General features: G+C 41.4%; 1 protein-coding gene across 2 annotated transcripts in view; it reads left to right on the top strand.

Moving 5' to 3' along the window:
- NOTCH2 (notch receptor 2) overlaps positions 1-13,995 on the top strand; it is a 182,463-nt gene that overhangs the window by 148,965 nt on the left and 19,503 nt on the right. For both annotated transcript variants that reach the window (XM_059071567.2, XM_059071559.2), the window contains exons 16-22: positions 2,162-2,281; positions 2,680-2,832; positions 5,526-5,754; positions 6,549-6,750; positions 8,195-8,348; positions 8,981-9,165; positions 10,800-10,932. In XM_059071567.2, coding sequence (XP_058927550.1) covers positions 2,162-2,281; positions 2,680-2,832; positions 5,526-5,754; positions 6,549-6,750; positions 8,195-8,348; positions 8,981-9,165; positions 10,800-10,932 — 1,176 coding nt within the window. The remainder of the gene's footprint in view (positions 1-2,161; positions 2,282-2,679; positions 2,833-5,525; positions 5,755-6,548; positions 6,751-8,194; positions 8,349-8,980; positions 9,166-10,799; positions 10,933-13,995) is intronic.

Genomic DNA, 13,995 nt, shown 5'->3' with positions numbered 1-13,995 from the left:
TTCTTAACTGTGTTTCTGATCTGCAGTGCAAGGTAGGTGGGATTGGAGTGCTCCCACTGGGAGAGGAGTCACTGAGTATTCCTCCTTTGGAGCTGTTCACCTGTGAATGTGCTCTTTTGTGTCCCCTTTTGCCCATTGTGCAGGCTCACAAAGTACACTGTTGTTGGCATTGCTCTTGTTCCCACTTTAACTGTGGGTATGCTGGCAGTTGGCCCTGGTGACTCTCAGGCATTGTTTGCAGCAGGCCACTGGCGCAGATCCACTGAAGTCAGGTCCCAGGACTGCAGTAGTAATGAACCTGGACCCGCTGTGGGAGCTGTGGCAGCAGCTCAGATTCTGACCTGGCCCAACCTTTGTGTATGTGCCCACAAAGCCTACAGCTGCTAAAGCCAGACCCATCCCAGCTGCAAGAGCACTTGTCTTTTTGGATGTCTTGCAGGCGCTGAATTTAGGAAGCCATCAGAGGAGGTGTACCTCTGGGTTCCTGTAGCTGTGAGGAGTGGTTTAAGCTCTTCTTCCTTAGTCACACGGCCCCTGGGGCTCAGCTGTGGTTTCAGCCCCACCTCTGTGTGTGTTCCTCTCGCCGGAATCTGCTCCAGAGGTGGCTGGAATACAGGAGCTCGTCAGGCTGGAAGGAGCCCAGCTGGCGACGGGGGCCAGTGTGCTGCCCAGGCTGGGGTGGGGGGGATGGGGGCAGAGGAAGCAATGGCAGGGGTATGCAAACTGCCTCGAGCCAGAGCCCTCCCTCATGCCTGTGGAGACAGGGGCCGTCTCATGAGGAGAGAGTCTGCACAATGGCGACCCCGCCCTTTGCACATGGCGCTTCACTTCTGTGGCGGTCTGGGTTTCCTCCACAAGCATTCCTTGTTGTGGAGCTCCTCATTCCCCTCACTCTGTCTCCTCACAGCCAAGAGCAGTCCCCTTCCCAAGTCTGCTCTCCAAACCCCACATTCTGGCACCCAGCCCCCGTGTGCACCTGCAGGCACCCATCTCAGGCTGGGGTGCACAGGGCTGTGGCACGGACCATCTGCATAGGTCTCACTGTGTCCTGCCTGCCACAGACCAGTTGCTGGGCTCTCCTGTGAGTCTCCAAGTCTCCCCTTCTGTCCCAGCTGATCTCCCTGCCGGTGAGGAAGCTTCCCCAGATGTGGCAACCTCTCCTCACCTTCATCTCCCTGCCAGGGGTGCAGGTCCCATCCTGCTTTCTCTCCTCTTCCTTTTCCCTTCTTCTTTCTTTCATGCTACTTGGTTACGTGGGGATCTTTCTTGTCCTTTTAGGTGTCCAAGGTCCTCTGCTAGTGTTCAGCAGGTGCTCTGTGAGAATTGTTCCACTTGTAGATGTATTCCCAGTGCATTTGTGGGGAGAGGTGAACTCCACGTCCTCCTAACTCCTCTGCCATCTTGGAAAAAGCCTATCTCCCCTTTAATAAAAGCATTCTTTTAATTTTTTTCTGGAGTCTTATATTCAACATACTAAGATAGGAAATGTTGATGGGCAGCCATCAATGTCATGTTGTTGATGTTGATATAAGGAGAGATGTTACTAGGCATTCAGTATTACTTCACTGTTTTCCACCTCTGATGGCCTTCTCATCAACCCCATTGCCTTCTGGAACAGGCCAGCAGAGGTTTTGAGGAGTAGGAGGCTGTGTTACTTCTTCCCTGCTCATGTGAAGGTAGATCTTTGTGGCTAAGCTTCTGAATAGCTGAATCTTAGCTATGGAGATGCAGAAACTATCACCCCTGATTGATGCAGGATTCCAAATACATGTAACCACTCATGATAATAATATGAAAATGACAGCAGCCCAACAGTTGTTGAGTACTTACTCTATGTACTGGGCCCTATGCTAATAAGGACTTTGTAAGCATTTTTTCCATTTAATCCACAAAAAGCCTCTATGAGTTATATACCATCCTAATTCCCATCTTATTTATGTGGAAGCTCAGAGAAGTTAACTTGCCTGAGATCACACTGTTAGTAATCACATCAGAGCCAAGACACAAAAGTCCATAGGTCTCTCAGATCCCAAAGCTCTTATCCATTACATTAGACCTGAATTCAGAGATCATCCTTTAGTATAGAATTTGGCAGGGTGTGGGGGAGTTTCCATTTCCTTGGAATTTTTCTCTATAATAAACTCTGTCGTTTGATTTACAGGCAAGAACTGTCAGACTGTATTAGCACCCTGTTCCCCAAACCCTTGTGAGAATGCTGGTGTTTGCAAAGAGGCACCAAATTTTGAGAGTTACACCTGCCTGTGTGCTCCTGGCTGGCAAGGTAACAACATGGGAATGGGGAAACCAAGAGCCTTAAACAAAGTGGTCAGGTTATCTGATGACACGGAGGACCTGGTCTTTTGAGGCTTGTCCTTTTTTGTTAAGAATGGAGGCCTTGTATAGAAGCGGCTAACTGGAATGTTTTAGAAATCCTTTCCATTTTGCATGTCTCTGGGGCTAGAGGACTCCAACCAGAGTCTGAAACCATGATGTTCTACAGGGGATTGTAGCATCAACTGCTAGGGACATAGAAGCCTTAAGGGACTTCCAAAAGCAGGAGACCAACTGGAATATCCTTGGAGTAGCCCCACCTACCCCAGCTGAAGCTCAGGCCCCACATAAATTTCTGTGGGAATCAACTTCCAAAGACTGGACCGTTCATTGCCCCTATGTTTCCAGGTCAGCGGTGTACAGTTGACATTGATGAGTGTGTCTCCAAGCCCTGCATGAACCACGGTCTCTGCCATAACACCCAGGGCAGCTACATGTGCGAGTGTCCTCCAGGCTTCAGTGGTATGGACTGTGAAGAGGACATCGATGACTGCCTTGCCAGTGAGTATGCCAGCCTGCTCCTAAGCCCCCAAGGGAGAGGAGAACATAGGGAGCAGAGAAGAACTCAGTGGAGGCACTTGCCTCTCAGTGCTGAGACTGGCCATCCAATAGTTTACCACGTGTCTTTAATCTTTGTACTTTAAAAATCTTCCTTTTGAAGCTAGTGGCTTTCGGAGTTAAGGCCGGGTAGTCACTTCTAAGTATTGCCTTACTGATTTTTATACATTGACAAAGTGTGAACAATGCTATGAAAGCTTTTTTAAAAAAGCACACCTCTTGAAGTATAATTAACATACAATACACTGCCAGTATTTAAATGTACCAGTCAGTAAGTTTTGACGTATGACAACTGAAACCAATACTCAAGATATTGAACATATCCACCCCCCTGAAAGTATTCTCATCTCTTTTGTAACTTAACTCTCCTTTCCACTTTCCTGTCCCAGGCAACCAGGGATCTATCTCTGTCACTATAGATTTGTGTGAATTTTTTAGTTTTATATAAATAGAATCATATAATGAAAACTCTTTTTTTGAAGAGAGGGAATATGAGTTTTAAAGGTTTTAATGAGTAATTCTGTTTTGTAATTTTGCTAAACTCACTTATTAATTCTAGGTTAGTATAGCTTCTAGTTTAGTTTAGATTCCTAGGATTTTTTTAATAGAGATAATAAACTGTTATTTCTAAATAAATACAACTGTTATACCTTTTATTTCTTTTCTGTGTCCTTTTATTTCTAAATCTGTATGCATTTTATTTATTTTTCTTGCATTATTGCACTGACTTCAGTAAATGTAGAATAGGAGTAGTGAGAGAGGCCAGTCTTGCCTTGTTCTTGATTCTAAGGGAAAAGCATCAAATTGAGGAATTTACCTCAGTTTACCTCAATTTGGTGAGAATTTTGCAATTTACCTTCAGTTTGCTGAGAATTTTCTTCCTTTTAATAATGAATGAGGGTTACTTTTCTTTCAAATGATTTTTCAGTATCTCTTGAGGTGGTAATACTGTTTTTTTAAGGTCTTTTAATGTAAGTGAATTATGTTAATTGATTTTCAAATGTTGAACGAACGTTAAATTTCTGGGATAAATTCTACTTGGTCATGATGTGTTAACTCTTTCATATATTGTTGGATATTATTTACCCAGATTTTGCTAAGGATTTTTGTATCTGTGTTCATGGGGCATATTGTTCTCTAATTTTTTTATACTATATTTGTATAGTTTTGATAAGAGGGTGATGCTGTCCTCATAGAACAAATCAGGAAGTGTTCCCTTTCTATTTTCTGGAAGACTTTGAGTAGAATTAGTATCATTTCTTCTAAACATCTAGGCCTGGAATTTTCTTTCTGGGAAGGTTTTTAATTATAAATTTAATTCTTTTAATAGGTGTTCAGGGTATCTATTTCTTTTTCATTGAGCTTTGGTGATTTGCATCTTTCAAGGAATGAGTTTTACTTTATCTAAGTTGTCAGAATTGTTGGCATTGAGTCTTTCATGATATTCCTTTATTGTACTTTTAATGTTTATTTTTAAATGGGGTTATTTCCCTTTTCTTATTTCAGATATTGGTTATTTATGATTTCTCTCTTTTTTCATCTGGTTGCTCTTGGTAGAGCATTATTGGTTTTAGTAATCTATCTACCTGTTTATGTATTATGTGTACTTACGTATGTAGGTATGTAGGTATGTATTTATTTATAATCTTTTTAATGAACCCAGTTTTAGTTTCATGATTTTTCTCAGTTGTTTTACTGTTTCCTATTTCATTGATTTCTGCTCTTTAGTCTTTTCATTGCCTACTTTGGTTTTAGTTTGCCCTTCTTTTTCTAGTTTCTTAAGATGGAAGTCTAGATTTTATTTCATTCTACTACTTCTAAAATAAGCATTTAATGCTATACTTTTTCCCTCAAAACACTGCTTTAGCTGTATTTCACAAATTTTGATGTGTCATGTTCTTTTTGTTCAGCTCAAAATACTTTCAGGTTTCCATATGGATTTGTTCTGTGACTTATAAGTTATTTAGAAGTGTGTTCTTTAGTTTCCAAATATCTTTTGTTGCTGATTCCTTCCAGGTAGGTTTTGTTACTGATTTCTAGTTTAATTCCATTGTGATCAGTGAACATACTTCACATGATTTGAATTACTTTAAATTTATTAAAGCATGTCATATGGCCCAGTGTATGGTCTGTTTTGGTAAATGTTCTATGTGCATTTGAAAAATGAAATGGGGGAAGAAAGGAAGAGAGCGAGGGAAAAGAAAGCAAAGATAGATTAGCGCAGGGAGCTGATTAGTATCTGTTCCATCCTACCCAACCCACTCCACCACCACATACACCTTTTGAAAATCTTTATTGATATTTCTGAGATTCTGTGTATTGGGGCATATATTTGATTTACAAATGCAAGTTTGTGGGACAGATACAAGTTTTATGACTATTAAGTTTGCAAAACTGTTAGTGGTATAAGTAAAGTTCATTCCAGGTATTAAACAGATTCTTATTATTAAGAATCTCAGGGAAGTGTTACTGCATTCATTTTCATAAATGGAGGAGGCAAGGCAAAACAGATGCAAAGAAACATCAGAATTGTTTCTGTTCTTTGTGTGACTCAGTGCAGGGTACTCACCTTTATGAGTCTAAGATTAACTTGATGCTGCTGTTCAGAGTTCTGATTCTTGTGTTCAATGGCTTAGATCCTTGCCAGAATGGAGGTTCCTGTGTAGACGGAGTGAATACTTTCTCCTGCCTATGCCTTCTGGGCTTCACTGGGGACAGGTGTCAGACAGACATGGATGAGTGTCTGAGTGAACCCTGTAAGAATGGAGGGACCTGCTCTGACTATGTCAACAGTTACACCTGCAAGTGCCAGGCGGGATTTGATGGAGTCCACTGTGAGAACAACATTGACGAGTGCACTGAGAGGTGAGCAGCCTGTGTCCTCAGGCACCAGTGTCTTAGGGGCAAAGGGAGAAACAGGAGGAAACTACAGAGCACAGTACTGGGATCAAGGGACAGGCATAAGGCATCCACTTGGATCCCACCCCATAATCACCTCTTATTTCCTAGTTCCTGATTCCTTGTAGGCATCTAGTTACAAGCTCAAAGGTTAGAGGTTGAAAAACTTAGTGAGATGGATCATCATTTGTTGCTTGCATAGGGAACAGAAAGAGCTATAATTCTATTCCATATCCTTTTGGTCTCTTGTTCATTTTAGTTGACAATTTAAAAATTCCCATTTCTTTGCAGATTTGTCATCCCTCTTTAAGTAATTTCTGGGGAGATTTGTTTCTTTTTTTATTATCAACAAATTTGTTCTGTTTCTCTTCCATAAAGAAATCTAGAGTCAAGAGCTATTTTTTTTAACACTTCCCTTATAAATTAAATTGACTTAGGGATAAAATGAAATTGATACATGGAAAGCTACAGAAGCATGGGGTAAAACTTGGAAACCTTCGCTTTCTTTAGGAGCCTCTAATAAGCTCAGACTTTTAAGTACTCCTTTAATCTTTTTGGCTGTGCATAGGAAGCTGAGACTCAGGCTGACTGGTGCCCATTCTAGTTTGGGAAAAGGTAAAGTTTACTGGATATAGGAGTTTTGGGTGCTCAGGAGTATTTGCCTCTGTAATATCTTAAATTCCAGAAACCTTAGTTTTTAAATAGCATGTCAGAGGAACCAGATTACGTAGCTAATGTTGTTCTCCCTGTTTGCTTCTTAGCTCCTGTTTCAACGGTGGCACATGTATCGATGGGATTAACTCCTTTTCTTGCTTGTGCCCTGTGGGCTTCACTGGCCCCTTCTGCCTCCATGAGATCAATGAATGCAACTCTCATCCATGCCTGAATGAAGGAGTATGTGTTGATGGCCTGGGTACCTACCGGTGCATCTGCCCATTGGGCTACACTGGGAAAAACTGTCAGGTAATTAGACTCCATCCCATTCATTCAGCTCCCTCAGAATAGTTGAATATTACACCTATTCTTTTCTAGGCAGAATAAGCCCCACCCAAAAGAGAAAGTTCAGGACATCTTAGGGATGTCCCTGAGATAAATTTGGAGAGCTTCTTAATAGCTGGTAGGTTCCAAAATGGTGACACTGGCAAGATTATATGGATTAACAAATATAAAATTGTTATAACAGGCTAACCAAGAACTGCAGAAAATGCATGTGGGAAGTAAGCACATAGATATCATTTAGGAAATACAAAAAGGGAAATAAAGAACAATCAAAATACGATTTTTAAAATTCAGGTACAACATCTAAGGGGATAAGGAGAATTATCATGTCTTGCAATATTGTAACAGTCTCAAAACCAAGCTATTCACATGTCTTTTAAATTCAACTATTTATAATAATATATGTTTTCATAGACTCTTATAAGGTAAGGACCCCTCAGAGCTGACTGGTCTAGCCTTTCATTTCATGGAAGAAGAAACTGAGCCCCAGAGGGGCAAAGTAACTTTTCCAAGGTTACATACCAAACAGCACTGTGTTTAATTTTATGTAGCTTTACCTCTCAAACAGTGGTACATGATAGAATAACAGCAGTCCAAAGAATTTAGGAATAAATGGCCAAGTTTAACTAGACTTACAAAGTACACTTCAATAAGGCTTTGCTGTAAGCAAAGGTGCTATGAGCACCTCTGCCTATTAAACAGCTTGTTGCTGATTCTGTGGATCAGGAGGATATTCTTCACAGGGCTCCTGCTTTTTCTCACAGTGTAGACTACAGGTGCTAGTGGAGCGCTCGGCCCTTCCCCCTTGCTTTCACAAAAGGTCTGTATTGTTGAATATGGCCCTCCTCTCCCCGGGGGCCAGGCCACCACATGTGAGTTTCAGAGAAGGTGCTAGTTCACTTACAGTCTTTGTCTCATGCTTTTCATAAGCCTAAGTTTCTCCCATCAGATAAGCTCTTTGACAGTTTTTAGGTTTATTAACAGGCTTTAAGTCCTTTCACTCATATTCACCACAGACAGATTTGATCAAGCCCCACGTGGATTTCTCACTCAGGAGTAGCACATAGGAGCTGTCTGACAGCTTTAACTCTCTCCTTCTTTCTAGCCCCATAGGGTGGCCATGTTTTTAGACATAAGTGTGACGTAGGGGATAACTTAACCTATTGGGCTTCCTCAGATTCTTAAACTTATGTGGTAAGAATTTTTAAATAGCAGAGCTAAAAGGAATTAGACTGTATAAAATGATTAGATTATCTGGGAACAGTGGATCTAAGTGTAAGGCTTGGGTGAGGGCTCTTTTTTAAAATTATTAATTAGTATGCTTTCCTTTGATTTCTTAAAATGCAGTGTAACTTTTTTTTCGTTTCTGGTGTCTGAATGTTGATGTATGTGTATGCCCCTGTTTCAGACCCTGGTGAACCTCTGTAGTCGGTCTCCGTGTAAAAACAAAGGTACTTGCATTCAGGAAAAAGCACAGTCCCGGTGCCTGTGTCCATCTGGATGGGCTGGTGCTTACTGTGACGTGCCCAATGTCTCCTGTGAGGTTGCAGCCTCCCACAGAGGTGAGCTGTGCCCCCTCAGACTCAAGGGTCAGTCCACAAAGTATTGACTGACCAGCAGCATTTTAGGGCAAATATTGTTATCGTGGGAGGAGAGGGAAGGGAAGACAGGAGTGGATGGACAAGACTCTGGAGAAAGGGTCTGAAACAGAAGGTGAAAGGGCAGAGGAACAGCTCTAGAGATTCCAAAAAGAAAGGTATTTGAAGTGAAATGAAGGCATATTCCACTTTCAGGGCTTGTTTATTTTATTATTTTTTTTTTATTTTTTTTAATTTTTTTTTATTTTTTGGCGGTACGCGGGCCTCTCGCTGCTGTGGCCTCTCCCGTTGCGGAGCACAGGCTCCGGACGCGCAGGCTCAGCGGCCACGGCTCACGGGCCCAGCCGCTCCGCGGCATGTGGGATCTTCCCGGACCGGGGCACGAACCCATGTCCCCTGCATCGGCAGGCGGACTCTCAACCACTGCGCCACCAGGGAAGCCCAGGGCTTGTTTATTTTTAATATAAAACTGGTACCGAGGATTGTGAACTAGACAATAATAAAATTTGATGTGTCAGCCGGCTTAGAGTAGTTGGTCTGAACCTGACGTGTTGTATGCTCTTCCATGATGTTTCTTCCTCCACCGGGTTTCCCAGGGGTGACCGTTGACCGCTTGTGCCAGCACTCAGGCATCTGTATCAGTGCTGGCAACTCGCATCACTGCCAGTGCCCCCTGGGCTACACCGGCAGCTACTGTGAGGATCAGCTTGATGAGTGCTCATCCAACCCCTGCCAGCACGGAGCCACCTGCAGGGACTTCATTGGTGGATACAGATGTGAGGTGAGTAAGATGAGCAGGGAGAGGTCAGAGACCTCCCAGAAGATGGCACAACTCCTACGAACATTAGCATATTGAGTTTAGCTGCCTATGTCTTATTTTCACAATTTATAGATTTTATTTTCCCAGTTACAATTACGGTGTTTACGAATCACTGTTTTTTTCCAGTCCCCCTGTGCAATAAGTTAAAATAGCTCTGGTAAGATATTTTTACAGAGGTCTGGAGCCATCTTACTTCCACGGGGTTGCTTCTAGGATTCAAAGCCAACATTCGCCTGCTGTGCATTTCACAGTCCCACCCAGCCCAGCGGCCCCTGGTACTTCCCTGAATAGCAGTTGAGATAGGAGAAGCTACTTTGAGGCATGTCCCTTTGACCCATGTCATCTTTGTATACAGTCATTGATCAACCAACTAATAATTCTCTCAAAAAAATGTTGCTTAGCCTGTTCTGTGTAGTGTCATACTGTTACATGTGTATACTTGAGGATGTGTGTGTCTTTTAAGGGACATGTCATGTCTTCTTAATGTCTGGGCTGATAATGGTTAGATCAAGATTTTAACAAAAGACCAGAGACATGGATTTGATCCCAATTTAGACCACCAAGCAACACTGAGAAAAGCTTTGCTTGTCTACTTATCATAAATGAGCCAAAGATGGCATCTGTATATTGGTCCCTGAGTTGTTTATTTCTTCACAGCAGGCTGAGACCTGTTAGCTCAAAAACCACTGGAACCAAACTCAAATTTTTACACATCCGATTGTTTTAAACATAGCCTTAATAAGTTGAATTTAGCCACTTAGAGCCTGCCTACTTTGTATATTCTGCAAACCTGCACCAGACACTGCTAGCCATAGGTACGATAAGCCCCAGGACATGAAGATACCAAGCCACAGCTGCCCTTCAGAGCTCTCTGATCCAGAGACCCTGGCCTGGCTGCTGAGTGATATCACCAAACACGTCAGCCCCATCTCTGTAACCCCCTTCCCTCCAAGTTCATCTGCCCTCCTCTCCTTACCCTCTTTCTCCCTCTGGATGCTCTTATGCTGTGAGGGACTCAAAGCATTTCCCAAATAGAGCCACTTTGTGGTCAATATCTTCTTTCTTGATCAGCCCTAAAAGCCCTGGAACCCCTACCTCTAGCCCAGCTAGCTAGCCCACCTCTCTGGGCCCTCACCCCATACCAGTCAGTTTCTCACACTTAAACATGTAGTTTCCTGAACCTGGAGATCAATACATGTGATATCTTTACTACCATCCACACATACCATTTGAGTGAGTCACAGGGTCCTCATCACATACAAAGGAATACATATTTTAGGGGAAGCCTGCACACAAGAGGGACAAAAGTTTTGCTCAGGCCTCATCTGAAATATCGCTCAGAATATTCAGTCTTTGCCTTCCCCTTCAAGTGGCTTTTTATCACTTTCAGCTGAAAGTGGTAAATGCCAGTAAGATGTGAGCTAACTCTGCACAAGATGGTTAGTAGAGAGTGTGATGATGCCAGAGAAGCGTACAAGGGCTGGATAGGGGTTGGGGGAAGAGGGTCACAGTAACTTACCAGATCTCATTTGCTCTCATGGTCTGTGTCCTACAGTGGGCCAATATTTCTTGTTCGTTTTGCTTGCTCTTGGCAGTGTGTCCCAGGATATCAGGGTGTCAATTGCGAGTATGAAGTGGATGAGTGCCAGAACCAGCCATGCCAGAATGGAGGCACCTGTATCGACCTCGTGAACCATTTCAAGTGCTCCTGCCCACCAGGCACTCGGGGTATGAAATCAGCCTTACCTGTCTTCCATCCAGGGCATTCTCTAAGTTATAAATGCATTTTTAGTGTTGAGTGGGTTTTTAAAAATCAAGCATTATTCTGAATCCTGGTAATTCAAACCATTTCATTCATCTCTTGCCTAGCTCTGATGTTCTGACTCCAATTCTGTCTGGTTGTTGTTGGAATCCATGAAACACAGAATGTGAAAATGACATAAGGTTGCAACAAAGTTAATCTGGTTAGCAAGATTTTTTGGTGCTTCAAGGGAAGACAACTAGTAGCCTCTTGAAAAAGTAATTCATATTTACCAGCTCATGTATTTTTTTAAACTTGCCAAGTTTTGCCTCCATAAAGTGGGGAAATGAATGACGTGAAAACATTTGCCTATTTTCATAAGGACAGAGGAGAACACTGATGGCCCAAGACTGTAACTAAGAATTGCACTAAGACCTGATGAGATACAACCCTAGATGGTGGATGATGGAGCCATCATTTTGCCAGGGGCATTCCCCTGCCTCCAAACAATCTCTTGGAAGGAGCTTAGAGTATTGTTTTTTAGAAGAGATGTAGTTATAATGGTACCTGCTCTGAGCAACTTGTGAAAAAAATAAAAAGCAAGAGGCCATCCATGATGGTGGGAAATCGATTCTCATTGTCAAAGAGAATAGAATGTTTGAGAAATATTTATACTGTCTTAGACCTTTGCGTCAGTGAATTTTGATAATTTACCCTTCTTGAGTTCAGAGTTTGGCTAAATTAAAATGGAAGAGTACCCCACTAGTAGGCTAGTTATTGAGCAACTGGGTTAACAGGGAAGAAAAAATTAGGGAGAAACAGCCTTTGAATATTTGAAGATTTGTCCTGTAAAAGTACTGAGTTCTCTGCTCAGTACTTGAAAGAGAAGTAGAAGTTAATTTTGACTTGTTGTTAGCTTGGTCCTTTGAATACTTGTCCTGTATGGAACAAGCTGTGATTCTGCTAGTAGCAAATTAAACCTCAAATCTCAGTGGCTTAACACAACACTTTTTTTTTTTTGTCACTCAAATCAAGTCTGAGTGTGTTGGGCTACCTCTCTTTATGTTTTAGAAATGTGGCTTGCAGCACGGGGCCTCCAAGACCTCCACAGCAGGGGAAGAGGGACAGACTTGCAGGGTCATGCAGCAGCTTTCAATACCTGTCTGGAAGTGACACCCATCACTACTGCTCACAGTATACTGGCCAGAAGTAGTAAAATGGTCTCAACCTGACTTCAAGGGAGACTGGGAAATGTAGGCAAGGACATAGATATTCTTCTACACTAAAATCTCTGCTATACCATTAACTTTTTTTTTTTTTACCGTTAACTTTTTATTAATTAGAGATATCAGTCTTAGAATGGATCGTTTCATAACAACGAAATTTCTCTCTTCTAACCATTTGTTAAGGATGGCTGAAATAGTAGTTTTCCTATTATTATTAAGTCTTTTTCTTCTCGCACTTTGAATGTGTCATCCCATCCCATGTGATTTGACCTCCATTTTTTTAAATGAGAAATTAGCTGCTAACCTTATCAAGGATCCCTGTACATGATGAGTCGCTTCTCTCTTGGTGCTTTCAAAATTCTCTCTTTGTCTTTTATGACGTGTGTAGGTGTAGATCTCTTTGAGTTTGTCATACTTAAAATTCATTGAGTTATTATACTGTTGTGTTTGGTTAGATATGTGGAGTGGTATTTATTTCTCCTGGCTTGACTTCTCTGGCCATTGGTGAACATTCCAGAGAACTCTCAAGTCCCACAGCCTCATTGCTAGAGTTACCACTATTGCTTTTCTTTCTATACTCCTGAGCTTTGGATCTTGGCCTGGGTTGCCTCCAGGCCCCCACGTCAAGAGCTAACTGTAATAGTTCTTCTGCCTCAGGCTGAGGTTGACCTCTCTTTTACTTGATAGGTCTGTTCAAGACTGCTGGTTCTATTCTGATAGGAGGATAAGCATCTGTGTTCATTTTACTAGCAGTCCATAGAATACCAAATATTCTATGAGAGTGGGAGCACATACTGGTTTGCTTTTACTTTGCAGTTTTTGATTTTGTTTGTTAATAGGTAATGTATGCACATGGTCCACAATTTTATACAACCCCCCACCCCAACACACACACACACACACACACACATACAGAGACAGAGCATACAGTGAAAAATCTCCTTCCCATATACCTAGTTCTCCTTCTCTCACAAACAAGTAAACACCACTTTTCTTTAGTTTTTTGTGTATCTTTTTTGAATTTTTTTTTAATGCATCCTTCAGAGTTTCTTTATGTATATAGAAGCCAAGGACAAAGATATTTTTAATACCCATTTCTTACTCTAAAGATAGATTAGACACAGTATTTTACACTTGGTTTTTTTTTTAACTTAATTGGAGATGTTTCTATATCAAAATATAGAACCTCCTTAATCTTTTTTATTCTGCAGAAATCCCTTTTATGGGCATACCATATTTTACTTAACCAGTACCCTAATGATAGAAATGTGAATTGTCTAGATTGTGTGTAAGTGTATTTGTAGAATAAATTTTCAGAAATGGAATTGCTGGATTAGAGAATATGTGCATTTGTAATTTTCGTTGATATTACTGAATTGCAATGTATGAGCAAACCTATGGGCTTCTCCTCAATGTGAATGGACATACTCTCACTTAAGAGTCATTTGGTTTTCTTTTTTCTATGGTTTCTCTGTTCATATCTGTATCCTTTTTTCCTGTTATGTTGTTTATATTTTACAGAGAACAGATGTCTATGAAACAAAATATAAGTATATTCCCGATGTATTACTTTTTTGTTTTTTAATTTTCTTTATGGGGATTTTTCATGCAGAGATTTTAATTTTTAATCAGGTTGAATTTATCAGTTTTTTTTATGGTTTCTGTATTTTGAATCCTAGTCAGCAACACTGTTCACATTCTAAGATTATAAAGGAATTCTCACATGTTTTCTTCAAGTACTAGAATACTGGAGAACTTTTTCCATATGGCTACTGATTTGTCCCAACACAATTTATTGAATATTTGATCTTTCATACAGTGATC

This window comes from Kogia breviceps, chromosome 1, assembly GCF_026419965.1.
Source record: "Kogia breviceps isolate mKogBre1 chromosome 1, mKogBre1 haplotype 1, whole genome shotgun sequence".
Taxonomy (NCBI): Eukaryota; Metazoa; Chordata; class Mammalia; order Artiodactyla; family Physeteridae; genus Kogia; species Kogia breviceps.
Note: the sequence above shows the minus strand (reverse complement) of the source record. Positions and strands in the feature narration are given on the sequence as shown.